The sequence below is a fragment of the Brachypodium distachyon genome, chromosome 1, assembly GCF_000005505.3.
Source record: "Brachypodium distachyon strain Bd21 chromosome 1, Brachypodium_distachyon_v3.0, whole genome shotgun sequence".
Taxonomy (NCBI): Eukaryota; Viridiplantae; Streptophyta; class Magnoliopsida; order Poales; family Poaceae; genus Brachypodium; species Brachypodium distachyon.
In genome coordinates, this window is record NC_016131.3 from 56,837,297 (window position 1) to 56,855,740 (window position 18,444).

The window sequence follows — 18,444 nt, forward strand, 5'->3', positions numbered from 1 at the left end:
GGTATGCATGGATAATTCTTACCCTGACTCGTCCATAGTACTTGATATCCGAGACCAACATCAGGTCATCGTTGTTGAATATCTTGAACAAGTCGGAGCTATATGCCATCATCCGCGGCATCACAGTCCGACTAAGTGCCGGATACCTGTAGTCTTTCCAATCGGCATACACAATCTGTGTGTAGTTTTGTTTCAATTTAGTTAGTCCGTATGAAGCTAGAGTTTGTGTTAGGCATCATTTCCCAGCAAATCAAAAGTGCTATATGTAAAATCACCTGCAAGAATACAGGGCATCCAAGTAGGATGACTGTGCCACAGTTCCTGGCCAAAGTGTCTTGCACTAACTGAGCACCGGCGAATGCCATGTCCAGGATGTACTGATTGAAATCGTAAGACCCTATCAGATCTGGCTCCACCACACAGTTCAGAAGCTCAGCCGGAACCTGGGGAAGCTTGTCAGTTGTGGCAATCATCCTTGCTCCGAGAAGCAGAGTGTACGCCACTCTAGTCGATGCCACTTCATGTGGGCTCATCTCCTCTCAGACCGGGGCACCTAGTATATCCTTAAGCAAACCAACCGGCACTTTTAGTGCTGACGGCCCTAGACGCAATATTTGCCTAACCTATCTAGGGATTGGGATGTGTGCTTTCCTCCCCAAATGATTAATCCTATGCCCTCCTTTGGGGATCCCGAACACATTCTCCACGTCGTCGTTAGTCACTTTCACAACTAGACTGTCGCTTATTTTCAAGGTGCGACGAGCCACATTTGCTCGAGTGCTACACCAAGCAGAATGGTAACGATCTAGTGTGTTGATATCTGGCAGATCTAAGAAACATCCTAGGTTAATGTCTCTTACACAATCTTTCCTAGATTCAGGCTAGTTGGAGACGATCTCTTTCATCTCGAACATCGAGAAGCTGCTTGCGACGGCCACCGATGGTGTCCGGCTTTGCTGGCCATCCGCGCGCACAAATCTCCGCCTGTGAGTCCCACGCATCCTGGTATCCGACAGCGTCGCCTGTCACCACGAAAGCAACACGAAGAAATGAACGAGAGCACATGGAGGGGGTGGACCAGCAACCGATGATGATGCATTAGTCATGGACCATACCTTCGATAGCGGCCTGTCGCTTTGCCGTTGCTACAAACGAAGGAGCTGTTGTCGCCCTGGTTTTCGCCCTCTTTGCTCTCGATGGGGAAGAGATGGGGATAGATCTGGTGTATGGTCACTGTGCAAGCTTCCCCTTCTGCCCTCTTATCTCTCCTCCTTGCTCCCGTCTGCACTCCGAAGCCACACCGGCCAGTACTACAAGGTACAAGATGTGATAAATGTTTCTACCCCTACTTTGGTTTTCCTCAGGCATAGGGTTGCACGCGGAGATATTATTTGGCTAAAACGAGACCACCCGGGAAAGGAGTGTTACCGTGGCGGGAAGCATCCAGAGCCACTCATTTTTTCGTTGTCCATTGATGTCGTTTGGTTAAAATTGTGAAGATTGTGTATGCGATTGCTCATTGCATTGCAGTGTCGATCATAATATAGCTTAGTCGATCACTGATGGGAATGATTAGTTCCATTAATTTACCAGAACTCTATGAAATTTACTAGTTCGAGTAATATAGAAGTTCAATTAATTTACGAGCTCGATCATTTTACTAGCCCCCAAGTCTCATGTTAAGCCCGTATTAGTAAGCGCGAGCAAACTCCCTTCAACGAGTTAAGAGGAACAATAGATTTGCAGCATCTTAGCCGGCCCATTAATCTTGTGCCTAACAGCACGTACAGATACAGGTTAGCTCGTTATTCTCATGGTCCAATAATGGGCCACGACAGCTACAAATGTTCCTGATTCTGCCTAGACTTCTTGCTACACGCCTCATCTCCATCTTCTGGGCCGCCGTGGACGTTAGCCGAGGTCGTGGATTCAGCGTCGCCGTCGTCCAGGCCCGTGAGCCCACTAAGCGTGCCAAGGGTTTCAGCTGGATCGAAATCTGCCGAACCTTCCACCATGGGGGGCTGCAGGTGAACTGGGCTTCCGCCGATATCCCCGTCTCTTCTCCTCTTTACACATATGCGACCGCGCACATCAAATTGCCCGGCTCTGGACCTCTGAATTTTTTTTGTTTTGCTTCTCAAAAGAGTGCCCCGTCATAAATAATTCAAGATTCAAATAACAAGGGACTTTTACTTGCCTCGTCTGAATATGTCCCCATCATCGATCTATCCCCTGAGTAGACACCAGCGATGGCTGCATCATCTTCCCCCAGGAGCATTTCCGTGGTCTGGCTCGCCACTTCTATCACGTTCACCTGGTATCCACGATTATGTTAGGCCCTCTAGTTTAGAATTATTTGAAACGGAACCATAGTGTTGTGGACGTACCTCTTGCGTGGACTGCCTTTGAATCTAATTGACGGTCGTGCAGGCTGTGCCGATTGATCCATCCAGGTCGCTGCTACCGGAATCCATGTTTCATTGCGATATGTGCACGGATAAATGCTAATGTGCCTCTGAGCCACCTCCGTCTCCTTATATAGCTGCCCCGCACCTGACAAGTTTAAGAATTTGAAACCTCACGGGCCACTCCCGCCTAGAAGCTAAATTTTGGATTTTGAAATCAATTGAAGGCACCCCGGCACAAGCTGGCCTAGCAGTGTCCACAGTGTATTGCGACACCAAGACATACTTAATTGTAGGGCACAATCTTTTGAGAGAATACGTTGTTACATACCATGATCCCCAGGTCTATTTGATGCGTGAGTGTAACACACTTTAAGCAGACACCAATGTCATGATTGTCTGTTCATTACAGATCATCTAAAATGAGCTAAGTACTCAAGAAAGTTTGCAACATTACAAAGACCCACTAACCGGAATCCGGGATGGAACCCACTCATGCAATGTTACAACCGGAATCCGGCACGCTACCGTTGACATCATTTTCCTGCTCACCACTTGTTTTCATTAGGTACCTAGCCACAGGGCATCGCGTCATCATGTTCCACCGGCACACCCGTAATCTCCTTTCCACAGCTTGTTCTCCTGTGCCCAAGCAGTCCACATCGGCTGCAGGTCGGCTCCTTCCTAGCTTTCGTAGGTGCATCCCCTCTTTTAGGGCATGTCGTCCTCTTGTGTCCACGACCCCTGCATAAGCCACAGAATCTTGTTCTTCTGTTCGAATTCTCGTAATTTGGTTTGTCCCTTGCAGTCATTGGCCTGCCCCTTCTCAGCCTCTTCTCTGGTTCTTTTGCATTGCAAGGCATTCCGGTGTCAACGGACACAACATCTGAAGTGTCGACAGAAGGCCCTCCTCTCACCGTGGAATTAGCAAACTCCAGCGGTTGATCTACATGACCCTTCCCATCTTTCCCCTCTACCAGCTTTACAAGGCCTGGTCTGAGAGATGCTAAAGCATCCATCGCATAGTCATAGGCCGCGATGTTCCTGTCTCCCAAATCTAGCCAGGCCAGCGTCGCTTCTCGCAGACTGGAGTGCCGATAGGTTGCAGCCCTTGGCGGCCCATGGTCTTTCTGGTAGTGTTGCAGATGCGAAGGCAGATTGTCTCTAGCATCCATGGTCCATCTCTTCTTTATACGACATTGCAGGATCTTCCGGACACCCAGGTGCAGCATCACCTGCGACAGTTCAAGCAATGAGAATTTTATCTGTTAACTCATGTGATAGAACCGTTCTTACATCCAGAATCATACCTGTAACATCCCAGAATTTTCCAATTCTGGAATGTTAAATAAAATAATTATTTTAATTAAAATATTGGCTTTGGAAATGTTTTAGGTTGTGAATTTCTGAAGGATTTGAAAATTTTATGACTTATTTAAATTTTTCCACACCCTGTTTGAATATTCAACAAAAGAGTGGATTAATATGACTATCCAAATTATACAACATGGTTGGGACATTTATGTAAGTTCAAAGTTATTTTATTTTGGACTCATATGCATCTTATGATTTCCACCGGATTATTCTTTGCATCTAAATAAATCCTATGTTCTTTTTGAAGGATTTACTAACACACTAAAATTCCAATTTGGATGCCATGACCATTTGAGAGCATCGTTGGAATATTTAAATCGATCAGAAATGTTCTCCAACATTTATCTAAATGATAAAGAAAGGGAATAATATGACTTTCCTAGTTATAAGGTTGGAAACATATTTAATGATGCACCTATGTTTTCTCGATTTTTATTTTGTCATGTTCATTTTGTTTTCGAGAACAAGTTATCAAATATTCGAGAAAAGGATAACTTGACATCCTCATGTGCAAATGTTATTCCAACATTTATTCCGTCATTGAGAGTGGGATAACGTCACTTCCCAAATATATATATAGTTGGAAACATTTGCTATGATTCGGTGTTATAAAGCTATTTGGCAATTTATTGAACCATATAATTATAAGATTTTATTTGAAATTCAATTATTTGGAGTTCAACCCAATGGGGTATTTAGCTAAGGAAGGGTTTTAGTGCAAAGTATGCCAACCCAATATTTTATTTGAGTTTAAACTAATTTATGAACCAAATGTTTCATAATAGATTTCAAAATTTATTTTATGTATTACTTATAAAGCCCTAATGACATTTATATAAGCAAAAGTATTTTTTTTACTTATTTTATTTTGAAAGGATTCAAGTCCCAAAAGTTCACACTTTGGAGGATTTGAATTTACAAATTTACTGGAGTTTATTTGGACTTATTTGGAGTTATCAATCAAAAGTTATTAATAAAAACAGAAATAGAAAAAAAGAAAAGGAAAAAAAAAGGAGAATGGACCGACCCAACTGGGCCAGCCCAATCACCTGGCCGAGCGCCCCAGCCACGAGAACGAGCTCGTGCACGTAAGGAATCCCCTCTTTCCATATATTTTTTCTTCGATTTCTTTCCTTCCCGCGCGTCTCTCTCCAAAAGAAAACCACCCCATCAATTCTCACCATCCCAGGAACCGATTCAGGAAATCAATTTGAAGTTTCCTCTCACAATCGCAGTTTCCAAAAGAGGCGCCCGGAGCTCCGCCCGTCGCCATCCAGAGATGCTACGACCGCGCAAGCCGCGTCATGATGTCCGCCTCGACGTCTTCCAAGGCCCCATCGAACCCTACGTCAACATCATCGCCGTCCTCCTTCAACTCCGGCGAACTCCGTGTCTTTTTCGATGAGCAACTTTTCAGCCGCAGCAGTTTTGATTAGCCATGTTTAGAAGCCCATATATTTTAACCTGTATATCATTTTTGGCCGATTCTTTCGTCTATGGTTAGATCACGTCCTCCACTATAGGTCAGATCAGTTTTTATACCCCTTATCCAAGAGCTTCTGTAGTGCATCTTCGTTTGAAATTGCTATTCACAGCATGCTGTTTCTGGATTAGCCACGTTTCGAAATTCATATAAATTGTTCCATTGATCCGTTTGGTTCCAAGCCTTCTGTAGTTCATCAATTAGATCATGTTCTACACATTAGTGTACACCTTGCACAACTTAGGATTCATCTACAGAGGTGCATCTTGAATCAAAAGTCGTATCTGTATACACTGTCACATCAGTTAGCTATCTTCCGGAGCCTATATCTTTTGAGACATTACTTCAAATTAGATGATTCTTTCTGTCATGTCAAGATCAAATCCAAATCTAAATCCTAAACCTATTTTAGCACCTTTAAAATTTCATCTACACTAGTGCATCGTCATTGCAAAACAGTACCTTCAGCAGTTTTCCCACACTTGCCAATGCTAAGCCTAGTTACAGAAACTTTGTTATAGATTAGCCTGTTTTGTAAGCCTGTATCTTTTGACTCACAACTCCTATTTAGGTTAAATTAGTGGATTTTGAAAGCTTGTTAGATCTAGTTTAATTCATCCCATTGGCCCTATGTCTTTTGAAGCCATTAGTACCAATACATTTTCAGTATACGTTAGTATCTTTAATCTGTGAGAATCAGACTAGCCAGCTTTGCAAGCCAGTAGCTAATTCTCTGTAGATCCTTTTGGCATGAGACTTCTTGGGTTAGCAATTAAAATCTTAATACTATACAGTAGTATACTTTTCATCACATGTTCTGTCATTTAGCACCATTTTCCAAACAGCCAAATTATCTAAGTTATAACAGTTCCTATAGACTTAAATTCCAAACTTAGCCACACTAGTCCATGCCCAACCAAACTTTGTATCTATTAACACTGTCTTATTGATTAGCAATGTTCCAAAGCCCATACATGTTGATCCATATTTTCAAACCAGTTCATTCTTTCTGTTGTGACAAGAATACACCAAACTCTAATTTTTGGACCACTTTGTACACCTTCCAAAGTTATTTTACAGTAGCCCATGACCCCTAGAAAATTGTATCTATTAACAACCCGTAGGTTACCAAATCAATTCCGTTCCAACTCCGCTTTTGTCCCAACCTTGTTCCTACCTCTTAGATCTATGACTAGGACAACCTAACAGTAGTTAGGTACTATTTAATTTAAACTTTCTATATTGCCTTGGTTCTTTATTTGGAGTTGTCGAATGGTTATTTATTATTGCTTTTCGTTCTTCGCGAGAGATTATACGGAGTGCGGTAAGTGTGAGTATCGAAAAGAAAAAGAATACAAAGACACTAATCAGGCAAGTTCACTTTGACCATCATCCTATTATTTTATTATGCGCTAGATTTTATTAATTGCATTGTTAGGATTATTATTGTATCTATGCTAGCTATGATTTCTCCTAGTAGTATAGGATACCCTTGCCATGTCCTTATCACCAATTGCCATCGTAGTAGTAAAATGCTATGCTATGATAATATACGAGGGTGGTATTATTACAATGTGATACTATTGAATTACAATATGGTTTTCTTAGTGTATGGCAAAACAAGTAATTCAATGAACCGTCCTGTGTGGGCTGCTTTGAGGAAGTGGAGATGTATGCGACGTCAGGTCCATTTCTATGGGTCCATTTCTATGAGTCGTCTCGCCATTTTTATGGGAGCGCCTGCGTTGCAACTGAGGAATGCTACCCGGGGTAACCAGAGACTGGACTAGTTTCCTGTTTAGTAGCTTCCAATACAACCACATGGTATTATGGGCTCTGCCAGGATGGATGTAAGAAATATGAACCTGGATCCGAGGTGACATCGGTATGTAGCAGTGTAGGTTGGAACGCGTCCCTCAGGTGGTTTGGGGTAATATGTTCTGAAAATTCCTGTAATCGGTACCGTTGCTACTCCACCTGGAGGACAGCAAGGGATTAACACGTCGATTTCTTGTGGGTAAAGTGTACCACCTCTCGAGAGTGTCAAACTAAGTACTTAGCCGTGTCCCCGGTTACGGACAATTATGAGCAACTAGATATTGGGGCTGTAAGGAAGGTCTCACTCATTCCAATTTCCTAATAAAACAAATGGATTGAACTGGGTAGGAGCATTGATGTTTCTACTCAATGTGCCTAAGTTAATAGGAGCATGGGTGTTTCTACCCCGTGTCCAATAGAATCAAAACTATTTTCTTAAAAATGATAGGATTGAACAATGATACTTTTATGCAAATAGCCAAACCCCTACCTTGTCAAATACTGCATGTACTTGATAGGATCTGTTATGACTCTTTTGTAAACTTGCCAATGCATTCAATGTATTGACCCATCAATGTATTGACCCCCTAGTGGCTGCAACGTTCAAATGTTGCAGGTGAACCAGGTGAAGAGTGAGGTACGAATTGTTAGGGTTGCGAGTTTACATTCAACATGTTTCGACTGTGGAGTTGTTATGGGACTCTTGTATCTTCTGCCTTCCGCTGCAAGATTTTATTTTCTTTGAGATAACCCATGAGGTTATGCAATATGTAAGGTATTATTAAATTCTTGATCAATGCGATGTAATATACTTTTGACCTTTGTATCTTGATATTACATCTTGAAAACTGTGTGTGCTAGCGAGTCGATCCAGGGACTAGCACTGTAAGCACAGAGATCGAACCCTGTAAGGGGGAGGATCGCTTCAATACCTTCAGTGCATGGTAGCACAGCATCCCCATGTGCTCGAATAGACCACACTCGCAGTTGTACGAATTACCCTTGTCGTCCACCCTGACCTGATAGTCGATGCAGTACAATTTCTCACGTGGCTCACCATGGACATGTCGTGCTTTGTATAACTTGTTGGGTAGTAGCTCTGTCACTTTGTATGAACCAGACCCATACAGGATTTTCCCAAAAACCTCGAACATCACACGTGTGTACACCCTGCTGGCATCTTTCTCGATCGGCAAGTTCATCCTCAGGACAACTCCACCCTGGGTGTTAGTAGGGTCGTTATCAGACAGAAGTAGTTAAAATTTTCTATATTTTAACAGTTTATCTTGTGTACGTACTTACCAACTTGGTACGCCTTTCTTGGAAACTCTCTTCAGACTCTCGGGCGTGTTGGAGCTTCTCGTACTGCTTCATGAAAACATGCATCGGGGATCTAGGAGGCACGTAAACCTTCAACATATGATTTGCACTCTCACTCCTTTGTGTGCTGGTCTGCCTAGCACAAAATTTTCCACTGAAGAATGGTTTAGCCCACTTGGACCGGCATTCATACACCTGAATGAGGTACGGGTGGTTCTCTAGGTTGTATTGCCTGAGTAGTAGGTGCCATGCCCGTTCGAATTCATCGACCGTCAGCATTACGTTCACCACTTTATGGAAAGCAGCCCTGAAGTCGCTCTGCTTCGTGTAATAAGGCCCTAGCTGCTCCTTAGCCTTCCTTAGGACGTGCCACTTGCACCATCAGTGTGTCGTGTCTGGGAACACCTGCCGGATAGCCACCTCCATAGCTCTCGCTTGGTCTAGTAAGAAAAATAGATGCACCCGACATTAGCATGACGTTAATATATTTCTGGGGGCATAGGAATCACACCGACACAGGCTTACCGGTGAGGATGGTCTCAGGATGCTTCCCACCCATCATCCAGACGAATTCCCGGAAAACCCATACGAAACTTTCTATCTTCTCTTCACGCATGAGAACCCCTCCTAAGATTATACTTTGGAAGTGATTGTTGACACCCACAAACAGACCGAAAGGCATGTCATAGAGATTTGTTTTGTATGTCATGTCAAAAGTAACCACATCACCAAAATGATGGTACTGATGCCGGCTGCGGCCGCTACTCCAAATTAATGTCTTCACACGACTGTCTTCATCCACCTCGACAGTGTAGTCGAAGTCCGGATCAGTTGTTTTTAGCCTAGCGAATTCTGCCATGGTTTTTTGGACATCATGATCTGCTTGTTCTCTCCCCATTTTGCCGCACAGCGTGCGCAGCGGCCTCTTCGTGAAAGGTACATTCTCCATCCTCCCAAACATGGAACCTATGATGTTGTACACCTTGCCGAGAGGAACGTTGTTCTCCCTAAGTTGTTTCACCGCGTCCTTTCTATACTTGTCAATGTGCCTATGAGATGGCCAATGCAATTTCTCACCGCACGTTCCTGACAAACCATGGTTATGCTCTTGCCTGTTCTCCGATACATACCAGGTCCCGTCATTGCTGCGGAGTAATCTTACGAGAGCAGGGCACATTGACATGGACGACCTTGTGTTAGGCTTTGGCCGACCCTGTAGGAGTGCGATGAACTGGTTAGATAAAGGTGGCTCATAATCATCATCAACAGAAGCTTCAAATCCACGAACACTTACCGCACAGCCACGGACGAGTTCCTGCATACATTTTGATCCCTTCACATTTCTCCTGCTCTTTCCGTACCTTATCCCGAACCAAACCTCCCAGGAGAACAAATTATAGAAATCATAGGCTTCTGCGAGCGAGTCGAACTTTGTCCCAACCACTGGATCGACAACTACGTCGGATTTCTTCTTTGCATATCTCGTCAACGATTCTTCCAGAGCTGAAATCCTCCCCACCGTACATTCCTTCGAATCTGGCAGCACTCCAATCCGGGGCCTAGCATCGTGTTCGTAGCGGGGAGAGCATAACAAGTTGCAATCCCATCAGAAAGAATGTGCAGTTCACAATTTACTCAGCGTCGCGGCAAATTTGTTCCTTACCTTTTTTTCCACGCAGGTGGGGGCTCGTCTGAATCAGTTTCTGGCCTGTCCATCCGCGTTGCGCTTTCCACCACTCCATGCTCGATGAAATCTTGTTCACCCGATAGGTCATTGCTCCCTTCCACCGCCGTCGCCGCCGCGCTTGAATCAACGGACCGAGTGTCTGACTGGACAGCCCCTCCCCTGGAGTCCCAGGCACCTTCTTCGTCCAAGGCGAACGAACTGAGTAGCGCGAGATAGCTCATGTTTGCTGAATCAATCCCCAGATCTCGTGCTCGGCTACGGGATTCGAAAGGTACAGATACATTAGGAATCGGTGATCTGAACCCAGGGGGCGTTACTAAAACGGCATCGCGAAGGCCGTACCTGTACACATCGACGCCGATTTCCTCCATGGCTGCTCGCCCCGTAGCCGGACACCTTTCCTCCTCCACCGGCGTATGGACTGAGGGGATCGTGGCACAGGACTCATGAGGGGTTTCGCAGTAGGTAATAACCGAGTGGCCATAAATTTCCCACCAGATACAGGGCCCCATGCGCAGTACTTACTGAATTGCCTGCCGACCAGTCCCTTCTGCAACAGTGTTTTCACTGCTCTCCGATACTACCAGCTCTCATATTTGCAATGTATACCACGTTTCTTGGTTTTCCTGGCACAAATCTCCATGCAATCGCGAATGGACGGGATTTCAAGTGCGGTCGCCACTGTGTGCAGGAAATCCACTCTCATATATATACCTATATGAACACTCGACTGTGAGGACAGCAGGGAGGCGTAAGAGGAGTATGATCCTGCGCCTCTCGTCACGGGCAAGATCGCCGAAATCCACGGTGACAGAGCCTGCAGCTGGGTGCTTTTCCATGGGGTAGGAACCAGGATCCACCTTGTCGATCGCCGTGGCCGGCTCTTGTTTCTTGAGTGTCACCCTCAGGTTCAGGACGGAGATGGAGCGGTAAAGACCCAGCGTCATGAGGAAGGCTTCCTTAAGATGGTTCGCGTCCTCCTTGTCGTGCACAACATGGAATACGCCTCCATGGCTCTGGTGTGCGAGCGCGTACGGCAGCTGCGCACACATATGATATACTTATTTTGCGTGCGTGTAATAATTAATGCAATTAATCAGGTCGCTAACTTGCAAGTACTCCCTCCGATCGATATTAATTGTCGAAACATTACATATATGTATCTAGACGCTTTTTAAACATGAATACGTTCATATTTTGACAAATTTGAGACAATTAAATATGTATCGGAGGGAGTAGCTATAGTAATTAATTAAGAATATGATCATGTAGTAGAGCACAGCTGCATGTACCGTACTTTTGAATCGTGCTTTTCGCCAAAACCGAAGGTTTGGACGTTGACTTCGCTGACATCTACTTTCCCAGCGTCGCCATGATTCTGCTTACCGTCCGACATGAGAAAGATGACGCCCGTGCGCCCTTGCTTGTCCGTAAAACGGTCCAGCAGCACCTTAACGGCGACCTGGAGACCGGCCCTGATATTGGTTTTGCCCTCGGCTTTCAGCTTGTGGATGAATGCGTTGGAGTCTGCTTTTACTTGCGTGCTCGTGTATTGTGGCCGGGCTTTGCTTTCAACGGCTTCCGAAGAGAACGGGACAATGGCAAGTCGGTCACGACGGCCCAGCTTCTCCAAGATTTTCTCCATGGCCGCCTTCATCTTGCTGATCTTATCGCCCGCCATGCTTCCACTGGTGTCGAGCACAAGCACCACATCCAGAGGCGCCGTGTCCTTCTTCGCGGTCACGGGTGCTGTAACCTTCACCATCACTGTCTGCTCGTGAGCCTTCAGTGGTGCAGCCTTGTTACTGTACGTCGCGGTCACCACCAGCTTTGCCATTTCAATTCTCACCGGCTCGCCTGTGGCTGCAATTACCCATAATTAACTTGGAGAGCGAGCTTAATTCCCGGCCATCGAAACACATGACAATCAAGAAATGGCCAAGAAATTGTACCTCAGCTTGCAGGAGAAATGCGAGGACGTCTCGGCCCTGCTGGAGAGCCGCTGAGACTGATGATCACAGCACTTTGCTAGTTTGGTAGCTTACGCCCTTCCCACAGCTCATCCCAGCCTAGTTTTGAAAACCGGACCGGTAATCGAACCGGCGAGGTTCTCGGTTCCGGTTTTTCCGGTTGAACCGATGGTTCACCGGTTGAACCGGTCTGTCTTTTTAAAATATAAAATAATCTATTTTAACTAAATACTGGAAAAAAAATCCAGCGAGGTGCGCTGCGGGCGGCGCTGGTGTGGGGCGCGCGGCGGGCGGCGAGGCGCGGCAGCGGGCAAGGCGGCGGCGGGCGCGGGGGGCGGCGGGCGGAGCGGCGGCTGGCACGGGGGATGGCGGGCAGGCACGGGATCCAGAGAGATGGGGAACGGCAAGTGAACCGGGCGGTTCGAGCTAAACCGTCCGGTTCACCGGTTCTCACCAAAACCGGCCTATTTGTCCGGTTTTTTCCGGTCCACTTGGCCGTCCGGTCCAGTGCGCTAAACAGACCGTTAGAAGCTGCGGTTCCGGTTTTTTCCGGTCGGACCGCCGGTCCGTCCGGTTTTCAAAACTAGAAATCCCAGCCACCGCCCTATATATATACTCCACAAACGCATCTCTCCCACTGCATCAGTAACCAGAGGCACCCTACTATATTCAATGTGCACCAACCTTCCACACTGCTTCGCCTCCAAACATTCAAGTTACCACTGGCCACTGTCTACACGAACATGCATTACTATAGCCATTAATAGGGTACGTCAATCACACCGATGCCAGGCATCTCCTTTCTTTCCTTTTTTCCTTGACGTATTTTAGTTTTAAAAGTCTTCTGCAGACAGTGAAATCCACAAGCTCAGAGTAATGCATAGATTAGTATACAAAATCAGAAAACACACACATAAAGCATTAAATTGGTGTTAGTGTGACACTTAGGTCAAAAACGGTACCGCTGTTCAATTTTGTTCACGTGGTAGCCACATCAAGTTAAGCTCGTACCGGGGTTTTCTTGTTGGGGTTTCTCAGTCTTTTATTAATAGTATACCTGTATTGCAGTCTCACAGAATAGTTAACAGCCCACTACTCTACTTTGGCCTCTTCTTTTTTTTCAATTCAACAAAAATATTATATTTAAACCTACAGCATGCCTACGTCGTTCTATTATACTTGCTCTCAAGAAGCAGAGGTACTTTTTGTTAGGTGGGCGGAGTATCTGCAATCGTCATGAAGCTGACGTAGTACCTTTCGTCGGAAAAATTAATGGCGGTTCAAGATTTTACTCCGTATTAATTTCCTCCAACTACCCGAGTCTCGGTCAGTCACTGTACACTACGTAGTTCTGAATAGTTGATGAGGCTATTGAATTGCCCGTCTTTCTCACAGTAGTAATCAATATTCGCATTGTACCGGTTGATGAGGCCTCTGTCGAATTTCCGCAAGGCCGAATGCTAAGTACTACTGCTCCCTCGTTTCACAATACCATTTTTATAAAAATTTCTCATTTGTTTCCCGATGCATCTCATTTTTTCTGGGTACCGCATCTGATCAATAACTGCTCACATCCATTTATTATTACTCAATATGAGTGGGCAGTTAACGTAACGAGGGCTGTTTTGTTCCAAGTGCACAAATCTATATGAGTTGTATTTTGAAATGTAGGGATTACTCGGTATGTTGTGTTTATAAGCTTTCCAAATATTTTTTTCGCAAAGTCAGTGGTCAAGTCAACAAAATTGCTGGTGCGTAAATTGGAGATGCAAGAAAACTTTTTGAAAATCACAAACCAAAAGCAGTACCAAAAGCAGCGTCAAGCTACTGTCATACGCTCACGCTGTGCCTGCCGACTTTTTTTTTAAGAATAACCTGTAACTTTATTCAAACACAAGAAACATTACAGGTACAATGATTTGAATCATAGACTCTAGAAACTACAAGATAATTAATGTAATTAAGAATTACAATAAAATCTCTTAAAAACATCTTCTCCGTGATATCATACTTTGCAACATGAAATTTTGCCGAGACTTCAACATAGAGACTGCAAACAGATTATATCAGCAACATCGTTACTGATATACCTGTACGAACTTGACTGTCTTTGAAAGTTTCGAAAGCCCCATAAGTCACTCATCAAAAAAGATGAGAAGTCATGAGCGTTGAACGTACTTAAACTGAAAATGATGTTGGGAATATGCCCTAGAGGCAATCATGTATGATGTAATTCCCAATGTATTCATAAAGATTATTAAGTTGTCCTTGTTTGAACATCTGATATGTATCATTGAATATGTGATTTGATTGTGAAACTATGTATTCATATTGTTCATACTAAATTGTCCTTAGTCATTGAGGTTGTGCTGAACACATAACCTAGACTAATGTGAAAGTTGGCTGATGACTCGGTTCCACTTGTCATGGGCATGGTGATGTCATTCCAGCTTACACGGACTCGGCTAAAGAGTTTAGCGAGTCGGACTGACCCATATTGAGATGCAACAAGTAGGTCGTCATTTGCATGTCTCAATCAATGTAATCCTTAGACCTGAGGTTACCGCATAATCCGAGTTGTGGATCACCAACTTAGGTTCTGTCAAACGTTGTTCCGTAACAGGACAGTTATAAAGGCAGAGTTCGGGTTGACTGAGAATCAAGCTGTGTGATGTGGATAACCAAGATGGGATTTTGCTCCTCCGACTGGAGAGATATTCTCTGGGCCCTCTCGAGTGATATGATTCGGGAAGCATGGCCATGCGCGACTCGGTTAACTGTTAACCGGATCGATCGACTAAGAGTTAGTCGGATGAATCGTATATCACAGATCGAGAAGAGAGTTGAACTATTAAAGGGATGACGATTAATCGCCTATAGTTCGACAAGGTATATCGTGAGGCAAAAGGGACTAAGACGTATGTCACATTGGAAGGTACGTCGTCATGACTCGATGGTACTTGGGAGTCGGCACGTTCTGTTAGGAGCCGCTACCGATTGATCGATTGAGAGTCGGACTCCAATCGTGTCCAAGTCGCCATGAGCCTGCGGGGTCACACACTTAAGAGCAGGAGCAAGTATTTGGTCGGGTTGGACCCGAACCGGAAATGGGCTGACAATGCGAGTTGGACTCGCAGAGTGGATGGGCCACAAGTGCTGGAGCCCACTTCCACTCGGTATATAAGCAAAGGCGTGGGATGCCTAAGGGGCACGGTTCGCCACTCTCATGCGTTGAGAACCCTAACCCTATTCAGTCCAACCGTCGCACCGGACCTAGCAGTCCGCCGCCGGAGCTCCTCCTCGCACGTGTGGATACCGGCAGAGGTGTTGTACGTTCAGCACTTCGACGATCGCGGGATTGGATCGGCTGGATCGGATCGAGGGACTGCACTGCATCAAGGCGCTGCATCGATAATCCGCAACTGCGCGTCTAGTGGTAATCCTCGTGGCCTTCTACCTCGGCTAGATCTTGGGAGTTCGCGTAGGAAAAGTTTTGTTTATCTCTACGCGCCCCTTCAAATGATCCCCTAAACGTGCAGATCATTGAACCACAAGATCTTCATCAGAACGCCAGAGAAGTATTCCAAAAGTACAAAAGATAAAACCAACAAAAGCACCATGACACACTGACAAAAACTCAACAGATATGTATAAACGGATCCGCGAGTACACAAACCCTAATCCACAAGATCGGGTACACTAAACCACGGGATTAAAAATTTCTGGTTCCGCAGCAACACCCGTTGAGGCACCACAGCAGCAAAGGAAGAATCAGAATACTTTTATTCGCGACGGCATCGCAACCTCCGCCATTGTGCCCATCGGAACCAAACAATTGAAATAGGCAAACACTTATGTATACTCTTTGGTGGAACCGAGATTTCCCCACGTCGCAACGCCAAGACGGCGGCCAGAGAGACGAGTGGAACGCTAAATCTTCAAATGATGACGTGGAAAACCTAATTGCTTTTTACTCGAACTGATACGCAGCCGACTGCGCGTTGGCATTTGAAACGGGGAAGAATCGGAGATCCGCGTCCGCCCTGCGTCACTGTTGTGGGGTGTGCGTCGCTGCTGTGGGCATGAGCGCCTGGGCTTAGTGGGCTGTCGTGGCTTGTGGGCTGTACCAGCAAGGGGCCGACACGTGCTACAGCCCAGATAGGATGGTAACGCGAAAGAATGGGGGCCCCAATCTCCGTTTGAAGACCAGCCCGCTACGGAAACACGGTCCATTTTTATTCCGGATCACTTGACATGTTGCCCAAACTGGTCTGCATACAGTGACAGTCTCCTCGCAGAAAAAAAAAACTGGGCCTGCATTCAGAGGCACTGCCCCGTGACGTGAAGCGTGAAGTCAGGGCAAATGCCGCTCAAGGAAACCAAACAACTTCTCTTCCTCTTATTTCGGATTCTTTCTCTGCCGTAAACAAATTAACCAAGTCCTGTATTCCCCCGTCTCATAATTTTTATTAAAATATTACATGTATTTTTAGCAAAAAAAAATATTACATGTATGTAGACACTTTTTAGAAATAGATAAATTTAAGACAAATATGAAACTGTGTAACTTAGCCAGTTCAGGCTCACAGGACCCATATATCGTGCATGTGCTTTCTTAATTGCTGACCTGTACGTGCTGATTCAGCTGATTAATCAGCTAAAGGTTAAAGTATCCGTAGACGCTTGGTGATCGGCTACCCTGCGTCGCGTCGCGTACCAGCTCCCTACCTATCGCCCACTGCGTTCTACAGAGTAGACAGTACAGCTTGGGTAAAATTAGAGCTCTTTTACGGTACCTTTAAGTAAATATGAGCCATCCGTTTATGTTAATCCGATGGACATTATTGAATGGTACTCGGATGCAAACACGAGGGAGTACCATGGACAAAAACGGGGGAGTACCCTGAGTACAAGGGTAAAATGGTAATCCAGAGATATTAAAACAATTACTCCAATAAATTTTATTCCCCTCTCATATCGCATGGAAATCGTTTTACTTTGCAGGCGGCGTGCCCTCGTCGACCGTCGTATAGGTTTGGTGGCCTACGTCAGGCCCTCGTAGCCGCCGACGAGAAGGCTGGGAGAGCGAGGCGTCGGACACGGACGGAGATCTCGTCCAAGCGGAGCGGCAGCTAGAACCCTAGCAGTAGCAGGCGATTATCATTCATACGTGAATTGTATTGTGATGCATGATTAAAGATGAGATTACACCGGCTGGTTGAGAGGATTTAAATCGTACAAGTCAAATGCATAGCAGATTTGTACATCTCAACATGCTGGCTGGAAGTTCATCGACTGGTAACAACAAAAATTAGAACGGGGACGAGGCGGCTGTAGTACATGCGATTCGAGAAGGATGCTGGAGAGGCGCACGTGTGTTTGGGTTAATGGAGAAGAAGGCGCGGCCGTGATGTGGAGGACAAGGGGGCACAGGATGCGCAGAGGTGAGGATCGGCGGTTCGGGTTTGAGGAGGAGGAGGTTGCAGAGGCAGGTTCTTGAGTCTTGACGGGCACGACGCGCGGCCAGCGTCGTGATGACGCCGATCAGGACGAAAGCGCCAGCGCCGACGACATGCGCAGATTGGGATCGATCGGATGTTCTTCAGCTAACGATCAACTGAGAAAAAAATCAATTAAAAGAAAAGACTAAACTACCCTTATGAATGGAAGGTCAGATTTAAATGGTACTCCATCCTCTCGACCAGGAGTACTGGGGTACCGGAAAAATTCTCTAAATTAGTCTATGAATTAATTTATTAATTTGAATATTTGATGTTGCTTGCTCTGTTCCAAGTGTGTTCAAGTGGATCCATGAGCATAGAGTACGCATATACCGCATTGTCTGTAGATCCCAAAACTTTGGATCACTCAATGCATGCATGTATATACAGTAGCGCCGATCTATATATTTGGGCCGTGTGTTAACGATTAACAGAAACTCGGACCACCCCGAGAAATTAAATTCTAAGCATACAAATTGTAGCCTTGAATTATACACCTACACTCACGCACGAGCTGGAAGCTGTTAATAATCGCGACACTCGTGCAGTACGTACGTGTACGTATAGTACGGAACGAAATTTTGGACGGATCGATCGTATTAATATGCTCCTGGATTTGGTGGTACATACAAGATTTAATCATACAGATATACATAAAGCGCACGGCTCAGACGTACGCACGTCGGTATGTGAGACGTCTCGCACAGAAGATAGAACCAACCAAAGAACGAACGGACGAACACAGCTTAGCCTGTTGTGCTTAATTGCATTTCTGGTGAGCAACAGCTGGTCCTGAAAACCACAGCACACGTTCGTTCGCCAGTTCGTACGTACGTAAATGTACCCAACTGGTCCTGGAAAACGAAAAGAAAAGAACAAGCACAAG

General features: G+C 45.4%; 1 protein-coding gene and 1 pseudogene across 1 annotated transcript; both read right to left on the minus strand.

Annotated features, from left to right (window-relative positions):
• Positions 1 to 881: 881 nt before the first annotated feature.
• LOC100824151 lies at positions 882 to 11,139 on the minus strand (annotated as a pseudogene).
• Positions 11,140 to 11,258: 119 nt separating this feature from the next.
• LOC112268554 (uncharacterized protein sll0103-like) lies at positions 11,259 to 12,281 on the minus strand. The gene is made up of 2 exons (XM_024457672.1): positions 12,040 to 12,281; positions 11,259 to 11,950 (listed from the first exon to the last, which is right to left on the minus strand). Exon 2 carries the CDS (start codon positions 11,922 to 11,924, stop codon positions 11,352 to 11,354), a length of 573 nt encoding a protein of 190 aa, XP_024313440.1. The 5' UTR covers positions 11,925 to 11,950; positions 12,040 to 12,281; the 3' UTR covers positions 11,259 to 11,351.
• Positions 12,282 to 18,444: the final 6,163 nt, after the last annotated feature.